The 26985-nt window shown below is 49.9% G+C and overlaps 1 protein-coding gene across 6 annotated transcripts in view; it reads left to right on the forward strand.

The window, feature by feature from the left end:
• LOC125955188 (talin-2) overlaps positions 1 to 26985 on the forward strand; it is a 53908-nt gene that overhangs the window by 11383 nt on the left and 15540 nt on the right. For all 6 annotated transcript variants that reach the window (XM_049686173.1, XM_049686177.1, XM_049686178.1 and 3 more), the window contains exons 2-3: positions 4158 to 4579; positions 26034 to 26977. In XM_049686173.1, the coding sequence (XP_049542130.1) occupies positions 26166 to 26977 (812 nt within the window). In that variant the 5' untranslated portion in view covers positions 4158 to 4579; positions 26034 to 26165. The remainder of the gene's footprint in view (positions 1 to 4157; positions 4580 to 26033; positions 26978 to 26985) is intronic.

The following is a 26985-nucleotide window of genomic DNA, read 5'->3' on the forward strand; positions in this document are numbered from 1 at the left end:
TACCATCAATCTTTAAATTAAAACCGCGGTTAGCGGCAGCTGCTGACCGTGACAAATCATGCAAAGTGGACACTAGACGCTGCGCTATGCTTACGGAACGTTTAATAGGTTTGTAGTACCGCCAGCATCGTCGTCGTCGTGGCAGGCGTCCTCGACCCTGGATCATCGTGACCCCAAGACAACTCTAGAAGTAGATTCTTCTACCAGCACACGCTGTAACGGTAACGCTTGATGTGAGAATATTGATGGATAAAACATATGCGGATGGCGCAAAACCGCGAGGCCCAGCACAAACTTCACTAAAACTTCGTCGACTTGGTCGATTTCGTCGGCACAGCACGCAAATGGCGCAATATTTGTTGACGGTGCATACTAAAAATAAGCTCTCCTCAGCAGCACCACCAGCAGCAAGGGGGTGGGGGTGAAAACAGTCCCCGATAGAGGCGCAACCTGTGTCTGGCCTGGCACACAGTGACCATAAACTCTGTACGCCAGCTGCCACGAAGCTGGCATATAAATTGGCATGCGTGCGTACGTTCGGTCGCGCGCTTCCTGAAGCAAAGTGGCCAGTTTGCCATTTGCTCCGTTGTTAAAGAGCTGCACAAGAGCTATTGAGGGAGAGATGATGGTAATTACAGTGGGCATCCTCTTTGAACGTATATCCAGTATCGAACGGTTTTCGGTGTCTTCTTATGTAGTGCGACACGAAGAAATCCGGATCAGGAGGAGTGTCGCTGATGGGTTTGCTGAGCGTATGCTTTGCATAAGCATCCCGCCCGTATCATCAACCGCTCGAATCCATAACAAACAAAAAATGTGATTTAAAGCGAGACACACACGATCGCGATCCATATGGCGCGATCATCTCTTTGAATATCTATTGGCAGAGAGTGAAAACCCGTGGGTGGGTGTGTAGTGTGCGTGTGTGTCAAAAAGCTGGCTCTGTCTGGGCCATAATTTACGATCCATCGATCGGAAACGGCAGTGGGGACGGATATGGTGGAAACGAGCGTCGTAAGTCTGGCCCGTGTGTGATGCGATAAAACCGATCTCGACCTCGAATCGAGCATACGGGATGAGGTTACTGTCTGGGAACAATGGGAGTGGCGCACCTTCACCCACTCCTGGGGTGGAGAGGCGTTAAGATATTGAAATTGAATTGGCACTCGTCTCGATGAGTGGAAGATATGCAGAGGATAAGTGGAACAGGATGCAACGAAGCCATCAACTCTCGATGCTCCAAGACCTTGACGAGTACGAGCACGAGCTTGGGTTGCAGCACGCGATACCGATGATCGTGCTTCCGGTGATTGCACTGCGATCCTTCGAGTGATCGGTACACAGCATTTGGTAACCATGACTTTCCTTCGTTTGCGCCGTTGCTGACGCAGATTCGTGTCACTATCGAGGCACACGCTTCGCGCCACTGACGTACACGGTCCGATAGGGACAGAAAGATGAATCACGGAGGCCTCCCGGGGGGACGTACTACTTGTGCCAAAAAGATCGTTTCTATTTCGTGTGTGCCCCCACCTGCCGCACACACGAAAGGAGATCCTCGTCGTACGGTGACGTACCGTGACGGATGACCGCGACCGCCGTCGTCGCGACGAATGGTGGCAAGAGGCCACGACGGTACCGACGAGGTATAGATCATCTTAAAATTACGCTACCGCTACGGCGTATGTCTACCGCGGTAACAACGCGATTACTCATCGCGCTAGAAAAGAGACGCCGCGACCGGGAGGAGCATGGTTCACGGTATCATTATTATTATTATTGTTGTTGTTACTCTCCTCGCTCGAATCACGTTTGCTGTTGTGCAATGTGCAGTACTTGAAGACGTCGTCGTGATTGGTCCTTTGTTCACGCTTCCGTCTCATCTCGTCTTTATGATCGCTCAATGATTTTGCATCGCACTTCGACGTGGCCACGATGATTATTAGCGAGAATTGACGCCCTGTTCCTAACGAACACTGTTGCGTGTTGTGCGCAGTAACATGCATCAAACGGTCCGCAAACGGTTGCGCTTCGGTTGATGGTGTTGCTTTTAGTGTAAAATCCATTCACTCAACGAACGGGCGATGTGCTAACAATAACACTTCGTTCTCGCTGAACTTGCGTGGATAGGATCGCATAAGCAGAAAGAAAGGAAGCGTTGAAGCTCTCGTTATTGGTGCGAATTGTTTTCCATTTTATTGCCCAGCACACACACACACACACACTCCGAGATGTGCAGTTGCAGATTGATTTTCTGCAGTCATAAAATGCACTCCAATTGCTGCCACACTGGTGTCGTCTGGTTGCAAACCACCCGGGCGAAATGCACTCACCATCTTTGGCAGAGCGTCTCGCGTCTCGTATTTCCCACCCCTCTGGTGGCCTCTTTAGCGGTTTGCTATTTATGATGGCATCAGTTTGTTGCTCGAAGCGTGCGTTCTGTGTTTATTTATAAATAAACGATGGATTGATTTATTACTGTGGCGTTGCTGTACCGCTAGTCATTGGCCTTAGATTTAGCCTTAGCTGGCGTTAGGTGCATCGCAATCGGTCACACTGCGATTGATGCAACGCATTGGAATATTGCCCAATCTGTGGCTGAATAAAATCGACGAACAAATCTTTGCTTTCGCCGTGATCACGTGCTACTCATCATCACTGGAGGCGCCTGGTTGCCCTCACATTACGACCAGAACCAGATTCAATTGTTTTAATGGGCGGCCAGCATCAGCGAAACATTACAATGCCCAATGCTTGCCACTTATAGTGGGCACTGCTTGGAGCTACTCCAATACAACAACAACCTGAACCGGCAGGAGGCGCTAGTTCTTTGCAATCATAAATCTTGAGTCACTAGGAAGTAGAGGTTTGGAAGCAATAAATAATCCGCACCGCGCACCGTAGGCTGCCACACCACTAGTATATGTAGTGTGTAAAGTAGCAAAGCATGTTGTTGTAGCGTTCGACGCTGTTTGTGCCCAGACCACTTGACAGCGAGGAGCGAGGCTGCTTCTATAGGCTGGTGCAATGGCAAGCGTGTCAACCATTTTGCAATGCAGCAGAGGCAGGTGACGACCGGAGCATTAGAAACGAGCATGTATGTGACGAAGCGATTGGCCAGGAAAGATGGTAAAAGATCAAGGCTTTGCACATTGAGACCGATGAGCAAATGTGGCATAATAATCGGTCCATTGACATTTAGGACTTCAGCACATCGCGCACACCAAGGAACGGAAGGAAGGAAGTATTTCTGGGAATATAGGCGGCTCTCTCTCGTCGCTCAGTCCGAGCTGCGAAGCTAGTAGACAAACGTAGGAACGGAGGAACCGCGCGTCGGTGTGGAGTCCGAGAGATTCACCAAACGCTCTGCCTTTCTCCGACTTTTGTGTGGTTCAGTATACCCTTGCACCGGTTGGGCACCCCTTCCCTCCCGAGGCTACTAATCCTCCGCAAGCTGAGGAGCTGCTACACCATCTCGCATCATGGTGGTGTGCTACGATCATGCTGCTTCCCATACACACCCGATGGTGGCTGCGCCTTTGACAGCGGCAGGCAACTGGTTAGGGATGGGAAGGAAGGAGGGAGGGAGGGATATCCTGGCGCCCGCCAGACGGACGCCATCTCGACTGCTTTCCTTGCTTTTTTCGTTTTCCTTTGCTGCCTCTCTGGTTCTCTCTCTCGCTTTCGCTCGCCGCGTTGTCAACGATAATCCTCGTTTTCCCTTCGTGTTTGTCGTGTTTTCCACGAGGAAAATGGAGAGATGAAGAGAGAGAGAGAAAGAGCTAGAGAGCAAAGTCGAGTGTCGATGTCCTTGCACCCTGTCCCGGCTCTACGTCCCGTGGAGCCTGTCTCATGGCCTCGCGTTCTCATGGCGTTCAACTGGCGCGCCTGGTGGTTTTCACGGAGCTTTCGGTTATGAAGATGTTCGTTTCCAAGGGTTCTAGGCTGATCAGGGGATATCCTTTCGGTCAATGGCAAGGAGGACCAATAGGTGTTTTCGCTTCGTTAATAGCTAACGACATGTGATCTGATGGATATGATATGGAGATTGGATAGGCAATAGCCACAGTAGCTATTCCTTGAGTATGGATGGTCGACGACCTTACGATCTTTTCAGCCCGTCTTTTCAATACTGATTTTGTTTTTCTTATTTGCAGATCTTCCTACAGCAATTAAATGAAACATCTTTCCGACACGGCACCATCAAAATCCAAGTAACAATTGTACGCGGGGAAGAAGTCTAAATCATCGACGTGTCAATCACCAGGAACACACAAAAAACGACACAGTTTCACTGAGGCAACCTCCGCTAGAGTATTCACAACTTCCTTCCCAACCATTCATACGAAACGAATTCGAAGCAATAATTACATGTGTGTGCGTGTGTGCGCGTTAAACGAACGAAAAAAGTGTCTTCTAGATGTGTTTTATGTTTTTTAAGTGGTTTAGTGTTTTAATAGTAATTTAAATTCGAAACGATAAGCTCTAAGGGGGCAGCATTTCTTCAAACGATCGTCAGGGTGGACAACGAAGACTGTTGGACATAACACGGACTACCTTTGCGGTGCTAGCTAACGTGGTAAGTGGACCAGTTTGTATCCTTTAGTAGCATCGCATAAGCTTTTCAAAAGTTATTGTGAGATAAAGCATTCTTCTCTTATCACCACCTCAGCCATGGATTGGAATTGAGTGAATTGTTTCGAATTGAAGAGTCGTCTCACGGTGGAATGGTGGATGTTGAGGAGCATACACACCCACACACACAGGCTCTGTCACTAATCATAAGCTTCGTTTTGCGAGAGAAATGGCAAACGAGGGGAGCCAAAGTAATAGGTATGGGAGCGGGGGGGAGGGGGGGGGGAAGAAGCAAATCTCTTGGCTTGATGCTGTGTCCCTGGAGCAGCCAGGAGGATCCTATAAGGTGGCGCCAGCCAGTCGCGCCATGTCCTGGCGCAAGGAGTTATCCCTCGCCCCGCGACAAGAGGCGGCACTTCGGCACTACAGAGTACTAGTCGCGTCGGCCGTTGCAGATCTTCGTGCCGTAAGCTTAGACGTGTCGTCCACAGCGTTACGGCGCCTCTCGAGATCTCGGACCAACCGTCCCGTCTCGTTGCAGAAGAATCCCCGCAGTGACGCCACGCGTTAGCGAATAGCTTTTAACTCCCGGGATCTCTGGGGTGCCCTGATGGACGATGGTGGTCCGTCCGTTTCCACGAGTTTCGCAACACACAGGCCAGCGATGTTGTTACGCGGAAGCTTCCATCAGCTTTCCATCTGATTGCACCACCTCAAAGGAATCGGCCAACGACGAAAGCTCGTGACGCGACTCGTTTCCCTCTCCATTAGGTGGAGTTGAAGCACGGCTAATCCTCTTCGTCGCGATGCCACGATACCACGAATTCTTATCCTGAACCTCTGGCACCGTCTAGCAGTTACCTTCGTCGCTACCGAAGAACGCGAGCGAACGCCAAGAAGCTGCCCATGGGTGGTCCAACGTTCCAATCGGTGGGGGAAGTCAGTACTGTCGGTTTATGTAATAGGAAAGGTAATACATAGCCACGTGTACCATTCAACGTGTACACACCAAACCACCAACCACTACCCAAGTCTCAAGCCGTGCTGTGCGTATGGGCGTGTGTCTGTGTGCGTTGTCCACGCGGCAAGAGACAGGAGGATGAGCAGAAAACGGGGAAAATGGGGTTGCATGAACAGCGAAAAGCGTTCCTTTGACATTGTGTGTGTGTGTGTATGGGGGAAAAACAGTTTTCCCAGCTTGACACTTTTCCTCTCACGCACACTGTTTTGGATTGTGTACCGCCGCTCGCCGGATCTCAGCATCCGGCCGTTCGCGGATTCACCACCCTACGGTGTGGTATCGCTGTCTGTGCAGTGCGCCTGTGTGGTGGCCGTGCCATCATCATCACCACCACTACCACTAGGCAGGCACACAGGCAGCAGTATAGCATACACATACACAAACTAGAAGGGTGTCCGTAAGGGTGGTGGTGTTTGCGCTTGCGTTTGTCGGATGTTGCACCAAGTTGCACACGCGCTCGGTGGTGGTGGATGGATGCTGGATCCGGCGTTTCGATCCGATCCGAGATCTGATCCTTCGTACCACGCGCGCTGCCATGCCATGCATCTCGCATTTCCCATCTTTGTTCCACGCTCGTCCTTTCTCTCTCGCTCGCTCTCTCTTTCTTTCTCTCTCTCTCTCTCTCTCTCTCTCTCTCTCTCTCTCTCTCTCTCTGTCCCTGTGGAAAGCATAAGTTCACCCCTCCTCGAGCGAGTAAATAGTGACAAACACGGAGGGTGGTGTAGGGATGAGGCACGGGGCCCACACAAGCGAGTGAGATGTGGCCCTGGCTTGCGGTGCGGACACACAGGACCTTTCGTCAGCATCCGCGAACGCTGCCGGAACATCATTCTAGGCCTAACCGTCGCCTCGCTAGGACGCAGGAGAGCGCCAAGGAACAAGGGCTGGACCGTCGGTCCTTGCAGGCGACCACGTCCACTACGACGACGACGACGGCGGCGGCAGCGGCAGCGGCATCGGACGCCGATGTGGACGGCGACCACGCGCGAGCCAACCGATCGGTCGACGGTGCCACTAGCTCGTAGTCGTGCTTGGACAGTGCTCGAGTGAGGTCGAGTCGAGGCATCCACGGAGCAACCAACCAACGATGTCCGGGATGTCCTGTTCCTGGTCGTGCCGACGTGTTGACGTGCGGTGAACTGCGGTGTGCGAACCGCCGGTGCTCGCAATGTGTGTGTGCCGTGTGCGTGTATTGTGCTGTGTCCCGATTAGGAACAATCCGAGAAAATAGTCCAAGTGCTTCACAAGTCCCGCAAGCCATTACATCAAGTGCCTTTGAACCGGTGGAAAGTGTGGAGAGGAGTTAGCCAGCTAACCGGGATGCTGCATCCCAGGAACTCCCTCTCCTTGGCTTGCCCATTGCCTTGTTAAACCGTTATCGTCGTAGTACTCTGTTGCTCGACAGTTAAGTTTCATCCCTCTACATTCCTGAACTCCCCATCTCACAAACGTGGCCTTAATGCACTCTGTACGATTCGCGCGACAATAAGACAGAAGAAGGGAAAAGAGAATTGCGGAACACGAACGACTCCAGGATTTGATTTCGAATCGGAGGAATCGAATTGAAGATTACCACTTTCCGGGACATTCCGTGCCCCCCAGTGCCTTGTGTTGGAAAACTGCAGTTATAGCTTGTTCCCTCAGCCTTCTCAAGTCTCCTCAAGGAGAACTTTGCAGAACTTTGCTGCTCCAGAGCAGCATTTGTTAAATCGTTAAGCGCCAAGCGTCATAAGGCACCGCACCCTAAGCTCTAAGTGTCCGGAGTCTCCAGCAAATGGTGTGTGTTGGGGCGCTGCCATTCCAGGCAAGAACAGCGCGAATTGTTCCGTCCAAAAGTCAAGAAATCGTTCAAGTAGGAGCTGCTGCCGTGCGTTTGCGGAATTCCGATATGTGAGTGTCTCCTCTCTCCAGCTCATCCCCGTTTTTCTTTCACTGTTTGAACGTCTTTGGGTATGTGGGCTCGGTTTTCTCCTTCTCTCCATGGTCTCCTCCCTTTTTTTTTTTGGGAGCTAAACTTCCAACTTCTCCAGTACCTTCGAGAATAGTTTTTCCTTTGGGGCTTCGTTCTCGTCGTCAACTTCACAGCCAGTGTAGCAGTCGCTACAATGAACAAACGCACGAATCGGATCCTTTGGGTGTTGGGCGTGTGTATGTGTGTGATAAAGTTTTCTTTGATAAAAATAGAAGAAAATCTTTAGCTCCGTCGTATGTGTTCTTGTTGAACTTCGTGGATTGGTTATTTTCTCGGCTTTTGCTTCTGTTGAAATCATCTTGCTTGCCAGTTGCTTCTCGAGTGTCCGAACAGAACAGAGAACGAATCTAGCCGTTACAATCGTTCTCGTACTTTGTTATAAATTGGTCGATGTAGACGTTAAATAAGCAATTTTGAGCCATCCACTCTATCTCTTCGGAGCATAAATCAATGCGGAAACAGCATCCAACATCCATTAGAATACTAGGCCTCTTTTTTCCAGGGGTGGGTAGTCGGTAATTTGATAATTTGTGCTTGGCGGTCCCCCTCCTCTACCTTCACCACCAATCGACCAAGCTAGCGTAATTAACAAACATTTATGCGGTAAGTTAACCGTCGACGACATTAACCACTAGAGACGAGGAGAAGAGAGAAGAGACGATGACGATGGGTGGCTATCCATCAATCAGTCATCCATTTTCATTCCAGCCTGCTGTCACTCCGGCAGGATGACTCGTTCGCGGTTTTGCCTACCCTTTTCCATGGCTCCAGACTGCACTGTCTCTCTCTCTCTTTCTCTCCCCTGTTCACCTAGTGCTCCTTTCGTTTATCACAGATAGGCTACGATAGCGCTCGTGTACTCCAGGTTCCCATCGTGCTGTCCATCATCATGGTTTCCACAAGCACATTACATTGCTTGTTGAGTGTGTGTGAGGTTTGGTAGGATCCTTATTTTCTCGTTTTCGTATGCTCCTCGGAGGAGGCGCTCCAAGGAGTCAAAGGAATCACGTTGTTGTTCTCCACCTCCTGTGGCTTCCGAACTCCATTTTTGAGACCGACTTTAACCCGCTCTGAATGTGTTTCAGTCCGGACTGACCTGGTGGTCGCATCGGACAGGCAAACATTTTTGGAAACAAAAAGGCGGTTTTTTTTATCAGGGGGGATCCTTCGTTCATGCGGAAGTCAATTGTTTGTGGCCGATTGTTGGCTTAACGGGCTTTTCGCTGGCTACCGCGTAGCTTTACCCTTGCGACAGTCGTTTCTTGGTTCTTTCCAGCGACATTCGCGGGGGTGGCGGGAACCATTTTGTTATTTTTTATTAAATTATCGCGAGGATACTGCGATTCAACGTGAATGTCTTCGGTCACATTATGCACCGGGATCCGTAAAGAGGAACACTGGCTCTCTGTCAGTGTTTAATTGCATCTCGTCGGTCTTCCAAAGTTTTCGCGGCTCGAACGCTCGTGCCTAACGGCGCGAGAGCGTTCAGCCAAATGGAAATTGTTTGCGGTCGCCGCAAACTTTTTCGATATCCTTTTCGCTTTTCCGGTTCTACCCTGATCTACCAGGATGGGCCTGCGGCGCACCGACCACTCATTTACATCGCGCACCACCAGCACCCGTACGCTCTGACCTTTCGTTCGTTTCTCGCACTAGCCGCATCCCAGGACTCGCACGTAGAGAGACGCACGGATCAGCGTGTGCTGGCGAAAGGCTTTTTTGGGAGCTTTTGCATGGTTGAAACATTCTGTTGGTGAATCGGTAGCAAAAAAGGGGCCCCAACTCCTACCATCTATCTATCTCCGGTTGTTGGAGTCGGCCACGATGCTAAAAACAAGCGGTGGCCATATTTGCACCACCCAAGCAGTGGAAGCACGTGGAGCACTGGATGTTGCCTTCGTATTTTTTTTTGTTTCTCTTTTTGCTCAAGAAAGGTAGTTGTGCCTGGTATGCGCGAGCAAGCACCAGAGACACGGCAGGATAAGACAAAAATGGGGTTAAAAGCTGACACCAGCAGGATGGCATCCCCCCCCCCCCCCCTCCCGTCACCCTTCGACGTTGCAACCGCTTCGACGGTGAATTGTAGTTCAACCCTTCAACCGGAGGGGTTTTTACGTGATACTAATTTACGAAATTCAATAAAAGTTCTTCATCCCTCGTCGCCCTATCGTAGTATTTCGTGCAGAACCGATTCACTTAGCTTAGTGATACTCGGAGAAGGTGAACCCCAAGAGCTTGAAGCTATGCCGCCGACCATCATCCCTGCCGCCATCCCTGTGCGTTGAGGTTAGGTATGTTCGGCAGTAAATTTGGAATTTACTGGTTCACTGTTTTGTTGAAAGTTATTTCTTTGTGAGTAAGTAAGCTGCAAATACCATCTAACTTACTGCTCGATTAAGGCAGTCTTACGGTAGATTGGGTCACATTTTTGCGCCTTTTGTTTTTGAGGAAACAAAAAAAAACGACAAATGGGATAAAAACTAACCATAAATGCTTAATAAATAATTATCAGAGAAAGTGTTCAAAATTTCAAAAGGATCGATGCAGTTGCATGAGAGTTATGGTTGGCACCTTGACTTGAAAACCTTAGTTTTGGGAGCTACAACGTGTCGAGAAATTACTTATTTACTTACTTATCCGGCGCTACAACCGACGAGCGGTCTTGGCCTGCCATAGAAGATTCCTCAATCGCTCGCGATCGAGCGCCGTCGTCCTCCAACATGTGATTCCTGCTATCCTGGCGGCAATGTCGATACCGTCGCTCCATCTCGATTTGGCCCTACCACGCCCTCTCTGTCCATGTGGAAGGCCTAACAAGATTTTAGGGGCTGGGTCGTCGTCTGCCATTCTCATGACATGCCCAGCCCACCGAAGCCGGGCGAGTCTCATGCGCTGCGCGACAGTGAGATCGTCATCGAGCACAATTGGGTTTTAATAAAAAATGCCACAAAAATGGTAAAATACGTAAGTCGTCATCCCTTAAGATCACGATCCAATTTCCATTTACTGAGGCACATTATCCTTGTACACCGTTCGCGAAGTAACTGGAGAAACACAAACGACCGAAAGACACAAACAAACGCAATGTCTACTAGATATGTAGTGGGCGATTTGTTTAGAAGCATTGCCTACTATTTCTATTACTACTTTCCGAATTTCTGCTGTCAAACTGACGTAACGGCGAACAGTTGCTTTCCACATTCTTGCTCAATCTAAACCGAGCCCTCGTACCCGTGTACCATCTTTTTTTTTAGTCTCTCTCTCTCTCTCTCTCTCTCTCTCTCTCTCTCTCTCTCCGTGTCTCTTTCTCTTCACTTTAATATTTTATTGACAACGTTCTCCCTAATCCTATTGGTCTGCAGCTTGCGATCGGTTGTCTCGGGACGGTATTAGTCGAGACGCGTGAGACGCTCCAGGAACCTCGCAGCAGCAACAGCAGCATTCATCGAGCGATCCGTGACCGAGCCGAACACCGGGCCCTTAACACCACTTGGAGACTTGGTGTGTTCCTCCCAGAAGAGTGCCTTCCTGTTTACTACCGACACCTGCCGCTCGTCGCCCCTTTCCCGGGGCGTGCCATCCTCTGTTTTGCGGAAAACGGTCCACTCCGGTGTGCCACACACTCTGTGCCTTTTGCGGAGCCCTCAAGAGCCGTGGGTTTAGCGTTATCCGGTCGTTATCCGGTCGTTTGAATTCTGTTACTTCTCTTCACTGTCCCTGCGTCACGCCGGTTCTGGGAAAGAGATACGGCGGCGGTGGTGGTGGTGGTGTTGCACACCTAACTTCCCCTACGCCATCAATCCTAACTCAGGTTTCCCGGGCGGCGACGACAGGAGGGACGACGGCAACACGTTCCCGGTTTGTGCCTTCTTGGTCTCTTGGCGTGGGCGCCCGTCGTCGCGGCCTCGCGCCCATTTCCCTCCAGAGCGTTCGGAACAGATACCACCGGCCGTTCTCACCACGAACACGGTTGTTCCGTTCAAAACATTTTTCCAAAACCAACACGCTCTTTCCCGCTCCCCACCCCTCTCCACACCTTTTAATTTTTCCACATGTGTGTATGTGTGTGTGTCCGTTTGAGTGTGCGTGTGCCAGTATTATTATTGTTATTATCATTTTGAACGATATCCCCTTCCATCGGGGAAGGAAGAAGCGGTTGCGTACCTGCACCATGGATCAACTAGTGTCGCCACCGGACGGCGCCGATCGGTAAGTCCACGTTTGCCTCGGTTCCTTGGCACAATGTTAGGAGCATAAGGGAGTAGTTGTGACTGTGTTTGACATTCAAATGGAAATACAGGGGGTCCAAGTTACCAAAAACCACTAGACAGCAGCAACCTTTGGATGGAATGTCGATGGCCACAGTAGGCGCATTAGGCTTCGTATCGAGCCTGCCTCTGTTCCAACAAGATATCAGGTTACCCCAGAGTAGGATATGGAATTCTCGGTGCGCGCTCGTGTGTGTGTGTGTGTGTGTGTGTGTGTGTGAAATGCTGACCAAAGCAACGAATCAACATCCTGCGTTGGCGTAAAGTATTTGCGGATTAAAAGCAGCAACCTATCTGGTTGTCCCTATCCGTCGCCTTCACGTGGCGCCACTCGTGAGGATCCTAATGTACCCTCCGACAAAGATAGAGCGAGAGCCGGATAGGCTTCACGCACAAGCACAAACATCTCGCTGGTCTTCTCCCGGGGGTCTGAGGGCGATATCTCGCAGGAATTCGCGCGGAATTTATTTCCACTCCCCCACTCCCGGTTTGCGGTGCCCCCCGGTACTCTACGGTTTACGACCGTGGTTTTCAGGCTACCGGAGGAGGGCTTAGAGCTTCGTTCATTCGTCTGACTTTAAAAAATCGATTTCTACTTTAAAACTCGACCGGCTCACGGCTCCTCTGCTCCGTTATCTCTCGCTCGTTTGCGTTCAATTTTCGTGCGATAAGGCGAGAGAGAAAGAGAGAGAGAGAGATACAAGGCCTGAAGAGGGAAATTCTATGAATTAGTATTTATCTCTCTCGTACGCAACGAAATGGCCTAGAATGGTCGCGCATCTGGACGCACGTAAAACGATTTCCGATGAAAAGTCGAAGAACTCTCCTGGCTGCTAATCGGTTGTGACCGAATTGCCGTGCCTTTGCCTATCCTCTTACCCGTCTGGTGCACTAGAATTTTGTGGCGAATTCTTTCTTGTAAGAGATGAATTGCGCTTCACAATAACCAACAAATACATTCTGACTGACTACTGCTGCAGCTTCTTGTTGCCATTTTGTATGTTTTACCTTTGTTCGGATCACATCTATTGTGCTGTGTGTATTATGCAGTTCCTTCAAAACACACTACTTGCTGGAGAGAGTTCATCACATCTCCTGAATCCTTTTGCAATCATCATCGACTCCTCACGCATACCGAGAACCCCAGATCCTACCAGTGGAACGGCCCGGAACGTCGCTCGGCACAGTTTTCAGTCCCAGGCGCGCACAATCCGAATTCTGTTGCTGACAGAATTCACTGCGAAACGATAAATGGTTCCGACCGGCAGCAGCAACCCGTTATGGTGCAGCGTCGGCGACCCTCCTGTTTGGTGGCGGTGTCTTTTCGTGCATTTTATGTGCAGCCATCTTGCGGCAAAACGCGTGGTGGAGGAACTGCTGCTGCTGCTGCTGCTGCTGCATATGGTGTCAATGTTCTCTGCCTCGGTGGTGTATGTGTGTCGGTTGGGTGGGCATGTTGTTTGAACATTAATCCCAGAGAACAATAGTGCACATTCGATCGAGGATGGGAAGCGGGGGGGGGTTGGAAGTGGGGGTAGGATGAGTCGAGGACGACGAGTAGAAGGTGATATGTCGGTGGTGCGTCCAGATGAGAATTCATGCGCCAGCCCCGACTTGACTTGAGCCAACTAATTATGTCGAGCCTCCCTCACGTCCCGCAGCAGCGTGTCGCGCTTGTGTGTGCGATGGCCATGACGGTGTAATGGGCAATAACACGAATGACCGCAGGACAGTGCTGTTTGGTGAGGGAGGTAGCATTTTTTCGGTGTTTGTTTGTTGGCCTTGTGTTGGGTGTTTGCTCATACGGATGGTACCCCCCTTAACCTATCCCTCGCCCACCGGGACAATTGCCGGACGAATGCATTTTTTGTGGTCGAGGAAAATCATTTTGTCCGCCGCCCGTGGAGCGAGGGCTATGGTGGTTTCAGGAGGCGCTGCTTCGCAGGAATGTGCAGATGCAATATGTCCTTCAGTATTTCCTCCCCTAGACTTCAGCTTGGGCGCAGAAAGTTGTGGAGGACCCAATATTTGCCGCTGCCAGACCCTTCGGACGATCACGAATTAATTGGTGAAGCCATGGGCACCAACAACGACAACGACAACAACAACGTTGCCTTTCTGGCAACATTGGCAAGCTTCTCCCTTACCACTCCGGGGCCTACGATGTGTTTGCACCATATTTGAGCAGCGCACCGAACTGTTCGGCGACATTTCTCGGCAATAAAATAATCGTATTTTTCCTTCGTTCGGGTACGTGTATGTCGCCGGTTCGAGTGGGTGCTAGTGTCCGGAACGCCACGCGGTGCAATGTGGCAGACGGGATGCGGGGAAGGCAATAAAGGGCGTTAACTGGTCGGTCAAATCGGTTGCAATAAATGTGGATGAAATGGACCCCGGGTCAAGACATCGTTCGCACCACAGAACGTCAGAGTTCGACATAAACATTCTGTGGAAGAATTCCTAGCGCTCGCTCGATCTCTATCTCTTCCTCGTGGTGGTCAACCCGTATTCGGAAGGAGAATAGCGAAGCCCGGAGCATCTGTTGGCTGAACTCACAGAATCTGCTGCAAATTTATAGATAATCGAAATTCCCGCCAGCCACACATACTGCTTTGTGCTTTGCAGGGCTTCAGTGTGACTTTCTCGAGGTCCGCCTTCGGTTGCTATCCGGGCACCCGATAAATTGGCACAAAAGACACGCACCATCAAAGGATGCGGACGCTCGTGTGTGTGACTGCGTGTGTGTGTGTTTGCGCGTTTGTGTGATGCACCAGGCGTCTCCATCGTTAGTGTCCGAGTGAACAAGTCAAATCGAAATTGTATGGAATGATGGTGTTCATATTCCGAAATCATCATCTATTATGTTCTAGTTGTTTATCATCACTCGTCGAACTCGTTACTCATTAGTGGGGGGAGCCTAATGAACACCATTGTTTTCCCCATGGAAACAATTCCCCCCCTTCACAACAACATCAACAACGAGCAGGGTTTGGTTGTTTTTCACGCCCGCGATAGATCGCTTTGTTGTACACTTTCTTGGAAGTGGCCCCAATGCTTCTTAAAGCTGCACTTCGGTATACCCAAGGATGGTCTACGGTCTATCTTTCGGACTTGGATCATAATTCAATAATCTACTGGCAGCAAGCAAGCAATGGTGCGCAGGAGTCTTCCTGGTCTTAACCCCAGAAGGTGGAGAAACACCAGCAGCATCCAATTATGGAGGGTTGTTGGTGCCTTCGGTTCCTTGCCAACTGGACCATATGATACATTATCAGCAGAACGAAACGATGTATGTGTGTTTGTGTGTGTATGTCTGTGTGTTTGTTTTCGGCAAACATATTGGCACATTTCAGGGCCCAACCAGCGGAGGTATTTCCCGGAGAATGAATCAATACATTCTTCTCATCTCTATCATCATCATCATCATCATCACCAGCATCAGGATCCGTTATTGTTGTCATCTCCTCCCCACGCCACCAACAGTTTGTTTTGTTCCCCCACGGATTTCATTACGGGAAAAAATGCGGGGAATTCAGGCAACCTTTTTGGGGAGTGTTTTCCAGGGAAAATAGAAAATTGTCTCTAATTAGACTGTGTATCCATTTTCCCGGGCCACCTGTGGGGTGCATTGGTATCGGTGTCGATATGATTTAGTAGGGACTTCCTCTCATCCCTTATTTCCCCTCACCGCACGTGCACAGCACTTGATGGACAGCACAAAGAGAGACGCCCAGTCTGGTGGTGGTGGTGGTGGTGGTGGTGGTGGTGTGTGTGTGTGTGTGTGTGTGTGTGTGTTCTAGACCTAAAAATATGCATCTCCCGGGTGGCTAATTGTTGTTTGACCGGGTACACACAGACACACACACACCTTTACCATGGTGTGACGGAGCACTAATCACTGGACAGGCAACTGAGAAACCACAGGAGGGGCGTAGGATGTCGCCATTCCTGTTGTCATGCTGGATTTCGATGACTCGATAGCGTAGACCAGAAGAAAGGACGATCACAAAGAAACCCACTTTTAGCTTCCCCTCCACCAATCTACCGATTGGCACGTGTCCTGGGGTTCGGATGTCGCCCCATGGTCTGTAATTAACACCGACCGATAATGCATCTTACTGTACCTATAGTAATGAATGGAACCACCGTGTTTGCATGTGTGTGTGTGTGTGTGAATGGGTCTACAGCATTCCTGGAGCATGGAATGTGTTGCAACGCTGTACGGATTGATTGGCAACCTGGCACACTAAGCAAGCCAGATTAAGGTGACAGCACATGATTGACGGAGATATTTCTGTTCTCTATCCCATACAAACACACACACATACTAGGTCATACACTAGGGCTGCTGCTAATGGGTTAGTACTTTGGTATCATAGCGCGCTTTGGTATTTAAGAACTCCTGTAGTGTGTATCGGTAGGAGCGCCCGTTGTTTCGTTGTGTGGCGCAGCCAATTTATCACCATTAACGAGCAGTGCGATTAAATAATTGGAATTTGCAGCAAGGAACGTGTAATAAACACGCCGCTCCACGGGGTATAGCGTTCCTTCACACTAGCATACTCGGTTCTGGTCCCGGGTAGTGTAATTTCCTTACTTCCTTAATACTCTTTAAGCCATCTTCCGTGCACCAACGCTTGTTGTGGTTTTGAGGCCCATGGACTACTCTCGCATCTGGTGATACAATCTAACGCGTGAAATGTTTCAAAATTGGCCTCAGGAAAATTAGAACATCCAGAAAACGTCGAAAGGACAGGACGGTCAAGATGAAGAAAACATAAAAAAGGAGGGAAGACAAAGCAAACAGCGTGCGTCGTGGCGGGTGCCGACCATAACAATGGCCCGAATTGCTTGAAAAGGATTACTTTTCCATTAAGTTGCCAGCTCAAAATTGGATTCTTTTTAATCAGCGAAAGACTCCACGTGCCTCACGGTTGTTTTTTTTCTAATTCTCCTTCCTACGTGGAATCATGTATTACCTTCTGGCACCATCCTCACCACGTGACATCTCTCGCAGCGTGTGTGTGTGTGTGTGACTGCGTTTGGCTCCGCAGATCAATGCCCGGCACGAGCCACACAACCATTACACCGGGAACCCTTCACCAAGGGGGAGCAGAACCGGCAGTACAGATGAAAGGGGAAAATGACGACGGGAAATGTGTCAATAATTATCGGTCAAACCTTGATCCATCCAGGCAACTTCCGCTCTTTCTTTTTATTCTGTTTCCCTCCCGTCGAAGGGATCTAATAAGGATGGAGAAGAATTTGCGAGAATCCGAGAGCTCTCAGTTTGCTTTCGCTTCGCTTTCGATCGGTTTGCCGGTGCCAGGCCAGTGCGGTTCGCCGTTGGACACCAATTAGGGTCGCCGGCCAAACAGTGCTGGGCACTGGTTTGCTAGCTTGCACCGGGATGGGTGGGGGGAGGGGGGGGTGGGAAGGCTCAGCGCGGCATGAAAAGCTCATTATGGATTGTCTAACTCGTAATTGAATGATTCTACAATTTCATTCTTTCGCTTATCTCATTAGAGAGACAGAGAGAGCGAAGGTGGCGATGGGGGGGGGGCCTCCGGAAGAAAAAGTTTTCTTTTAATTTCTACCGGATTTACGGGCAAGAGGGGGATGCCGCGTCGCCGGACGATCCTTGACTGCAGTTGGCGGCTTGCCTAGTGATACTGGGTGGTGGATGAGGAACGACCAAAGTCCCTTCGCGTTTAAGCTTCTCACTTCATCTCCACTAGATCCACTCCTTCGGGAGAAGTTGTTTTAAAAATTTCTGACCCCGGAAAACCGCACACAAAATGGAAGATGCGTCCCGGGGACTACGAGGAAGCCCCCCCCCCCCCCTTCCTTACCGTCATGCGAAAAAAAGGGACGCAGATGAAGCATAAAAAGTACAAATGACCATCGAATTAATCATTTACACGTTGCGGGTGCGGTAGGGTATTGTGCTAGTCAGAGAGGCTAGCTAGCTAGCTTCTAGAGGACGGGTAACGAACAGGTTAGGCAGGCAGCTGGCACCAGAATTTGTATATTGCACATGCAGTCGCCAGGGAGGAGGGGAAGATATAGGAGACCAACGAACCGACCACCACCCGAGACCATCACCATCATTTGTGAGTTCTGGGTCTGATGGGAGCATTCTCTCCCACTTCTTTGGTGTGCTATCTGTGCGACAGCTGGCGTTGGCAGGCAAGGCCCTGGCTAGGCCAGGCCAGGGTTGCGACGAAAGAAATAAAACACATTCCGTCAGACACTGCACGACCGACCGGGGTGTACTCTATCAAAACTCTGTGCCCACTACCACCGTGGCGGTAGACATCGTCTGAACTCCTCCGTCGTTTGGGTAGTGAAATGGAGTCGAGAGTTTTGAAGATAAATAATAAGCGATGACGAAGGGGCTTGCTGTTGCTGTTGTTGTTGTTGTTCTTGTTGGGTCGTGGAAACCGCTTTCCCGGTTATTGTGCATTCCCTTCGGGAATGTTCCGAAGATGTCCTGTGCCGCTCTTTGTACAGCTTAAGAAGTCAGGATGTTGTGTCAGCACCGTACGGCGCGAACTACAATTTGTGATTCCCGTTATGCCGTAATTATGGGCTTTGTCACAGTGGAAGATGAGTTCCCGGAATCGCAATCAATAAGGCAAGATCCTGTGTTTTGCTGCCTGACATGTCATGATCATAATGGTAGGTTACTAGCGAACTTACGAAGGTATTGATGACACATCTCTCTCCCTCGCTCTCTCGTTCTCCGATACATAGCGACAGACGACACTAAATAGCAAACGTTACCGTTGCAAAGCCAACCCTTTTTTGCTTCCAGCAAATACATACACATACGCACAACTGGCTCATAGCAGCCGACTGGGGGACAGGTTTAATCCTGCTTAAAACATTCCTTAAGCCCTACCGTGGCCACGTTCAACAGTAGCAGCAGCAGAGGCAACCCCACATATCAGTGTGCTTTGTAAAGGCGAATAAACAAAACGCTGGGTCTGCTGTGGCACGCTCTCAGTCCATTGTCGGTGGCGTGCCTTCCCTCTATTCGTTCGCTGGTTGCACAATACGCGCCCGTCTAATGTCCTTAATGGAAATGTTTGACGTAACGGCGATGGTTTGTGTGCACCACACAGCAGCCACGATAGCGTGGTTTCGACTTCGTGTTGGAGGTTAACGTCGCGAACTGCCAGTTCTGAAGCGAGCAGCCCTTTAGTATCGAGAATGCTGCTCTGGTTACACGTTCGTTGTCATGCACGGTATCTGTGACGTAGCGCAGCTTGCTGTGATTGCTTTCACAGTGACAGAATTCGTCTAATCGCGATCGAATATCTCTTCCGATAGCCTTCAGTAGCCGCATCAGTCACACGGATTCGTCTTTTGATTAACTTTAAGCCCAGTGTTCCAGGGTCCTTGACACCAAATACTGTGATATCAGTGTAAGAGTGAGACAAAACGAGAAAGAATCACCTCTTCAATAGGGGAAGTGAGAAAGAAGAAGCAAATATTTTTGATTTCAGGATAAGCACACCACCGGGTACCTTCCCCCCGGTGTGTCGTGTGCACGTGCATCCTCTTGCGCAGAATCATCAATTCACAATCTTTCTATTTCACCCTCTCTCACACACACTCACATGCGGGCGCACGCGCGCGCACTAACAGCGGCGACAGACGCGCTCTGGTTGTGTGAGTGTGACTACCACCCCGAAATGCGATTTTCCACGCGCTTTTCCAGTTTCCAAAATTTTCACCGTACGAACGCGCGCCTACGACGGTGAAAGTGTGCGCCAACGCGAAGAACTGCCTGCTCCGTGTGTTTATGTGCGTGCAACATCGTACGGGTTTTCCTTTGTTAAAGGTATCACCCCCGATAGGGCGGCTTGAACACCAGCGTCAGTAGATGCTGTACCGTCGGAAGGATAAGAACGCAGGACCTATTCGCGTTAGTTTCGGTGTGCTCTAGTGTGTGATCGCGTAATCGACTGAGCGCTGCAGCGGTACATACCGCTTTATTCGCTGTCTGTCTGTTGCTTTTAGTTTTTGAAGTAGTTAAACACACACTCGGCGAACACGGATTCTACGTGCAAACCTTGCATTCCACGTGACTAGCCAGCCAACATTCAAGCGTTGTGGAGCTTCCAAAGATTTGGGAGGTTTTTCAGTGGAAAAATCGAAATCAAGAATTCCATATTGTTCCCCCGTGTCTGTGTGTGACTGTGTACGCATTTCAGTATGTGTATGTGTGTCTCGGGTGTGTCAGAGGTAGTGTGTGGCACAAGGATAAATACGGGTTGTGCCCAGAGGATGAAGCCGCCACCACTACCAACACTGCTGCGCTGCTTCATCGTGAGGAAAATCTGCTTTCGAAACACTTTAATACGGCAGGGAGTCGCGCTTGGTTTTTGGGGTGGGTTTAGCGAGGCGGTGCCATAATACGAAATCGAATCGAAATGAAGGATATGACCGGCGGCAGCAACGGTAGCGTCGAATTGGAGAAGGTGTGATTAAAGGATTAGAGACGCTCTCCTGGCTTGCTGGAGGCGTTATAAAGTGTACGTACCCGTATACTGGCGATTGCGAAACGCGATGTCCTTTGCACAAGGGTGAGTTTCGGGCTCTTGGTGAGGATGTTTGATGTTACGAAACCCTGTTTTAGAGAAAGTGTTCCTTTACGGTTTGCAAATAATGGGCTGCATATGTATTGAAATTACTTACTTTCTACTTTTTAATTTTACTTCGATCAATTCATTCGGAGATTTGCTCACTTTTATATGTCCTCACTTGAGTTGGATTCGTTCTAATCAAGACAGTCGTTTCTCACTTGAAATAATGGTAATGCTGTTAGGGATACTGCCGTAAAATCGTTGAAAATATTGATTTCCTTTTTGAGTGGCACCTTTACGATGGCGGAAGATTGAATGGAGGAAATGTGCGCTCCCTATGGTTTCTTGATATCTATCCTTCTTTCATCTTGTTTTCGAATCACCAGAAAGTGATGAAGGTGGCATGGTGTACTGTGATCCCTGTGCAAATCACGCTCCGCAACCATTAAATGCCGTTTCATTCGATCTCCTTTTTGTAAATGAAGCATTTGCGATAGCAAAAATATTTGATTCGCATGCGGGAATTAAACTTTTTTTAATCTTATTCCAGGGTGTTTATGGTGGAGTTTCAATATCTCAATGATGTTTTCGTCCCCGATTCTAAGCCGGCTATCCAGTGGATACTTGAATATCATTACGCACACCACACAAACACACACCATGCCGTACATCTGTGATAATGGATTACGATTTTCCCTGCGTTTTCACGGCATCATCATCATCACCGTCTAACACTACCCTCGATGCACGGATCTCAAGCCCAGAATCCCGTTTTGGTGGTGGGGTGACGGGCGTTGAGCCACCGACTGGCTTGAAAAAAGGATCAAAAGGGGATGAAAAATGGGGAAAATAGAAAACGGCAAACGAACTAAACACACACAACGCACACAAGCGTACGTACCAGGCTCGGTAGATTTATCCGTCGAATTGTCCCTGTTTCCGGGGAACCAGGACCAGGACAAGCCTTTGCAGCTTCGTTTCATTCTGGTTCACACGGGGAAAATTATGATAATTTCATGCATTTTCGGGCGATTCGTCAGCATGACGTGTCCGTACGATTTCGTTTGAATAATGCTTTGCCAGCAAAAATGTCTTCAGACTTTAGGGCAGCATATGCTGGCGCGATGCGATCACTTGATCTAACGGCCAACACAGCGCTTCGCTATTGCTTTGGATTTTTTGAAAAAATCACAGTTTTCCCTTTTTGTTTTGCTTCTGGCAGCATACTTTGGCATAAAACCTTTTTGGCAGTCTGGTGCCGCTACTGCTGCTGCTGCTGCTGCTGCTGCACAACAGTGTTGTGTGAAGCAATTAAGAGTGGATTTATTCGTTTTCGCTTATCGCCGAAACACCTGGCCAGCAAACCTGGCATGCATACTGACATTGTGAAGGACACGCGAGCGAGAAAGTGTACCGTGTATTGCCAAGCTGCATCATCTGATTGTGGGATCCTTTCCCAAAACAAACATATCGTCGGCGCGTTCGTTTCCCTCCAACCGGAATCCTACCCCGGTTCGCCACGAATTTATCGGTGACAGGTTCCAGGAAGTGCCCGTACCTGAAATCAATAAATTTGCATTAGTGCTTATCATCAGCTCAGTGACACGGAAATGGGCTAGATATAGGGAACAGCAGCAGCAGCAGCAGCAGCAGCGTCTGGCTTAAGATGTTGCCGGAGATGGTACATAGCGCACCTCTTGCACAAACCGTCACAAGGACCCCAGTAGTGTCACTGATGTATCGAGCAAACCAACACGTACACACACAAACACATTCTCTACGTGATTGAGGTGTTGGTCAGGTGAGGAATTCGCACTCAACAGGTGTTGTGGCACATTGGCATGTGTCAGCTCGAAATGCATCTCTTTTCGTGGTTTGTAATTTGAAGTAAACATAAGCGACTCCATGTAACAGTATCTTTGTGTTGAACGATCTTCCAGTTGACGTACACTATCTTTTGATGGTCGATGCCAGAAGAACTGTGCGACAATACATCCACCACTCTTTCTCTCTTTCTGTGTAAAGGTTGTGGTTTTGGTCAACTTTTTCTTAGATTCTTGCATGCTTCTACTATTTCACGTGCTTTGCGCCATATTGTAAACATATTTAGAGCCGCCTTTCATCTTCTAGCTACGCCAGGGCGTAGGTCTATCGATTTTCCTTTGACAAAAGACGACAAGAAATGTTTCTTAAACATTCTTAACACTGAAAAGGGAGCGAAAAAACGAGAAAGAGCAAAAAAGCGCGAATTAATCGGATGGCGGATACGGATGGAGCTGTGGGGGACGCCCTCTTCCGCCCAACGGATGCCATCTATTTTTATGAACGTTTGATAGGTTCTCGGCCATGTTTCTGCAAAAATTGTGAGATTTTTTTCATCTTCCAACTGCTGTGACTCTCTGCTGTGTTGCCTCTGTGCTTGTGAAGTACTTCACTTTTTTGCATTGTCCGTGCATCTGCTGCTGCTGCTGCTGCAAGGTCCTTGATCCTTTCCGTACGGAAGCAATGGAACGGAAGTCCCCCCGGTGGATGCGGGGTAAATCCCGACCGGAGGCGCAGTTGATAAGGCGCGAGCACGAGAGGCGGCAACAGCGTCTAAAACATCGGCATTTATCCACCGCCACAATTGTGGGATTATTATCTTCTGCTGCCTGCTTCACTGCACTGTTTCCGTCTCCGTGTCATCGTTGGTAATGATAGGAAGGGGGACCGTGCCATAAAACGGTCATCCATGCTCTTCTGGTCGTAGGAAAATGCCAGAGAGTGCACACACAGACACCCACAGACAGGCTCACTTTTTACTCGATGTGTACTCGTCCTCGTCCATCTCTGACCTTCCCTCGACGCCTCACCGACAAAGGGTGTCTGACTGACGCTAATCTTTCACCTGCGCAACCTGCCACTTCCGGTATGATGGTCTTGTATGGATGGATGGATGGCACGAGCTGGGGAAGGAGCTGCGATAGTAGACGGTCGAGGATGACGGTTCCGTTCCGTACAACCGCCACATCGCGTCGAAGCACCTCTCGCATGAGTTGAGGGGTAAGGAGCACAAACCACAAAGCGGCCAACCGAGCGCGAGCAATGCGCTTGTTTTCTAAGCTTCAAAGTACAATGAACTGCTGCTGTACAGAGGGCAGGACAGAACGGATGGGCACGGCTCGGAATGTTGCAAACGAAGAAGAACGCTAGGCGACTAGGTCCTGAGTGTCCTGTGTGTTAAGGCGCCTTCGAATGCTAAACCATTAAGAGGCTAAGGAAAAAGCCTCTTAAACGGCAACGACCGGCCCATCCTCTTCGTCTCTCCCCTAACGGAAGTGGCCGAGCAGCAGAGTTCGCTCTTTCCTCCTCACGCTCGGTCATCGATCCGATCAATTCTCTCTTGGTGCTCTGGGCCTCCTTTTATGCTGCCAACATTATTTGCATTTCTTTTGCCAACTTTCTTCTGGCAAGTTATGCCGTCGTCGTAGTGGTCGTCCAGAAGTGACAAAGTGAACGGTTTGACACCATCGCGCTCAAGGAAGATGGGGCACTGCACCAACACATCCGCACACGATTTGCCAGCCTTCTTCCGGTCCCCCGGCGTGTCATTTCATCCCAGTACGCGCAGGCGTTCCTCCGCCCCGTTACCATGGTGACAGTGACTGCAGAGTACGGACGCCAAGATGCTGCTTTTATCCTCTTTAAGCATCACGTCGCGTCTCGAAGGGTGCGTGTAAGTGTTGGTTGGGGGAATGGTGAGCTAAACACGAATTGAGCGGGTAGGTGGATGGTTGGGCTGGCCATCTTTCGCGCGCTGCGCTACTTGTTGGGACGGTATGCTCTCTGGTGTACCTGGTGTATTTCAATTAATTTTCAACAACCGGAAGTGTGACAAACCTCTTGGGAATACTCTCTCCTCACTGATACAGCCGGTGAGAGTCTGGAGTGTTATGAGACGGATGCTGAGACAGAGCCCTTGGCAGGCAGATGGTGCAGATTGTCGAAAAATGAATAATCACATTTAGCCCCACCATTCTCTCTGCAGTGTCAGATTAGGAAAATAAAATTAATGAACTGCCGTTGTCACCGTTGTCGTCACCGTCGTTGCCTTCTTCGTCCTGTCGCTTGTCGGGTTCGGTACGACGCTCGACTACCGTAACAGCCATCGGATGGCTAGCCGAAATCCAATAGAATCGAGCATAACGTGAGCCATTTTTCAGCAACACCAGCCGTCGATAAATGATAATGAGGGCGAAGCTTTGCAGGGATTGGAGGAAGGGAGTTAATGGCACACAGTCGTCAGGCTTTTCGGGCATATTATCTAAAAGCGGATAGCCGTCGCTGGAACACAGGCATCGGAGGGCGTGTTATCGATTGATATCGAAACCGAGTCGGAAATCTGCTCCGCCTGGTGCCGGTGTGGTCCATCAGCGACCGGAATCGTGGTCGTGGTCGATTTATGGGCTCTTCTCGGCGGCAACATATTTTAATGTAACGACTAATTTTCCACTTCACCGGGTCTTCGGGGTTCAGGGTTGTTCCTACTACTGCACACTTGAGTGTGAAGGGCTAAGAATTTAACTGAATGCGGCGGGAATGAGAAGCCATATTGTGTGCCTGTTTGGTTGCTCCCGAGTTGGTGGGACGCACACACTGCTCTCTACACGCCACGTTTATCGGGGCTGGTAGAAAGGAGAAGGAACGTGACTGCGATAACGCTCCGTGACTTATGAGCTTTGTTGAGTGTGTCGCAGCGTGAAGCACGGCGGTGCACGGAGAAAAAAAAAAACGTCAACATCATTCATCGGTGTGGGCCATTTTCGCAGGCCACGGAAAATGGTGTCGCTCAAGCGAATTTGGTGAGCAGCAGCGGAATTTATTCAATTTGATTTTTACAAATTCCCAATCAACTAAAACAACATCAACAAATTTTAGAACGCTATGGTAACGAGGTATTGAGCAGGCTGTTAGAAACCGCCAGAAAATTAAAATACTTTGGCATTTATGATGGATTCGTTTACGTTCATGAGGAAAAAGTGTGCTTTGCCGGGCAGGGACGATGCAAAAGTTCACTAACCTCTCGGACGGCGGGAAAAGTGGAAATCCATCTTTTCTACCAAAATCATGTTGACGGACGATCGTGCGCACTTCTGGAATGACAGCTTTTGCCGCAGATACCATGACAACGGTCCCTGGTGTGGAAGTGTGACCACATGGCTACCGCACACCGCCAGTGGATGTACAATAAATTTTGATTTATGACCTTTTCGACACCGAGCTCCTCTAGCCGAACTCGTGGTGCCAGAGTTCTGCACACAATGTGCTGCTTCGAAGTGTTCCGTTTTTCATTTGCGGCACGGTGGTCCGGAGGCGGCGACGTTGAAGCCACCGTTTGCGGTCAATTTATGTGTTCGGCTGTGAGTGAAGGATCGGTGCGCCAGGAGGAGAGAGAACAGCGGTCCAGTTGGCACATGGGTGTCGTGCGTGAGAGGGGAGGTGTGATAAGAGAATAATTGCTGGCAAAATAACATTAAAAACATTCCCTACAAAACAGGGTGCCGTGCCATTCGGACAACAGCGTAACGAGCTAATGTTTAATGTGGTTTCGCTTTTCGTTTCAGCGTCGTTAATCCGTCGGGCGAGTTGGGAGTGGCAGCAAGTAGCACGCTATCGAGGATTCGATCAATAACTGCAGCAGCAGGATCAGCAGCAGCAACCATAGTACCGTGCTCGGCCATTTCGGTGCGACCACAATGTCGGCGCTATCGTTACGGATTAGCCTCGAAGGAGGCCGGGTGACAAAGACGATACAGTTCGATCCGAACACGACCGTGTTCGATGCGTGCCGTATCATCAAGGACAAGTTCGCCGACGCGGTTCAAGGGACGGCGCAGGAGTTTGGTCTTTTCCTGGCCGACGATGACACCCGACAAGGGGTGTGGTTGGAGCCGGCCCGCAACCTTGGCTACTACATGCTACACAATCTCGATGTGCTCGAGTACCGGCAGAAGCACAGGACGCTGCGCGTCCGCATGTTGGATGGTGCCCTCAAGACGATCCTGGTCGACGACTCGCTCCCCGTTTCGCAGCTGATGGTCGTCATCTGCACGAAGATCGGCATCACCAACCACGAGGAGTATGGATTGGTGCGCGAGGATCCGGAATCGCAGAATGAAAATCAGCCCGACAATCGGTCCAACACCGGTACGCTGACGTTGCGGCGCAAGGCGCAGGAAAAGGAACGCGACACGAAGATGGAGAGCTTGCGCAAGAAGCTCCGCACCGATGACGAGATCAACTGGGTCGATGTCGGTAAAACGCTGCGGGAGCAGGGCATCGACGAGCAGGAGACGGTCCTGTTGCGGCGCAAGTTCTTCTACTCCGATCAGAACATTGATTCGCGCGATCCGGTGCAGTTGAATCTGCTGTACGTGCAGGCACGCGATGCCATCCTGGACGGTACGCACCCGGTGACGCAGGATAAGGCCTGTGAGTTCGCTGGCATCCAGGTACAGATACAGTTCGGTGATCATAACGAAGCGAAGCACAAGGCCGGATTTCTGGAGTAAGTAG

Source organism: Anopheles darlingi, chromosome 3, assembly GCF_943734745.1.
Source record: "Anopheles darlingi chromosome 3, idAnoDarlMG_H_01, whole genome shotgun sequence".
In the NCBI taxonomy this organism is placed as follows: domain Eukaryota; kingdom Metazoa; phylum Arthropoda; class Insecta; order Diptera; family Culicidae; genus Anopheles; species Anopheles darlingi.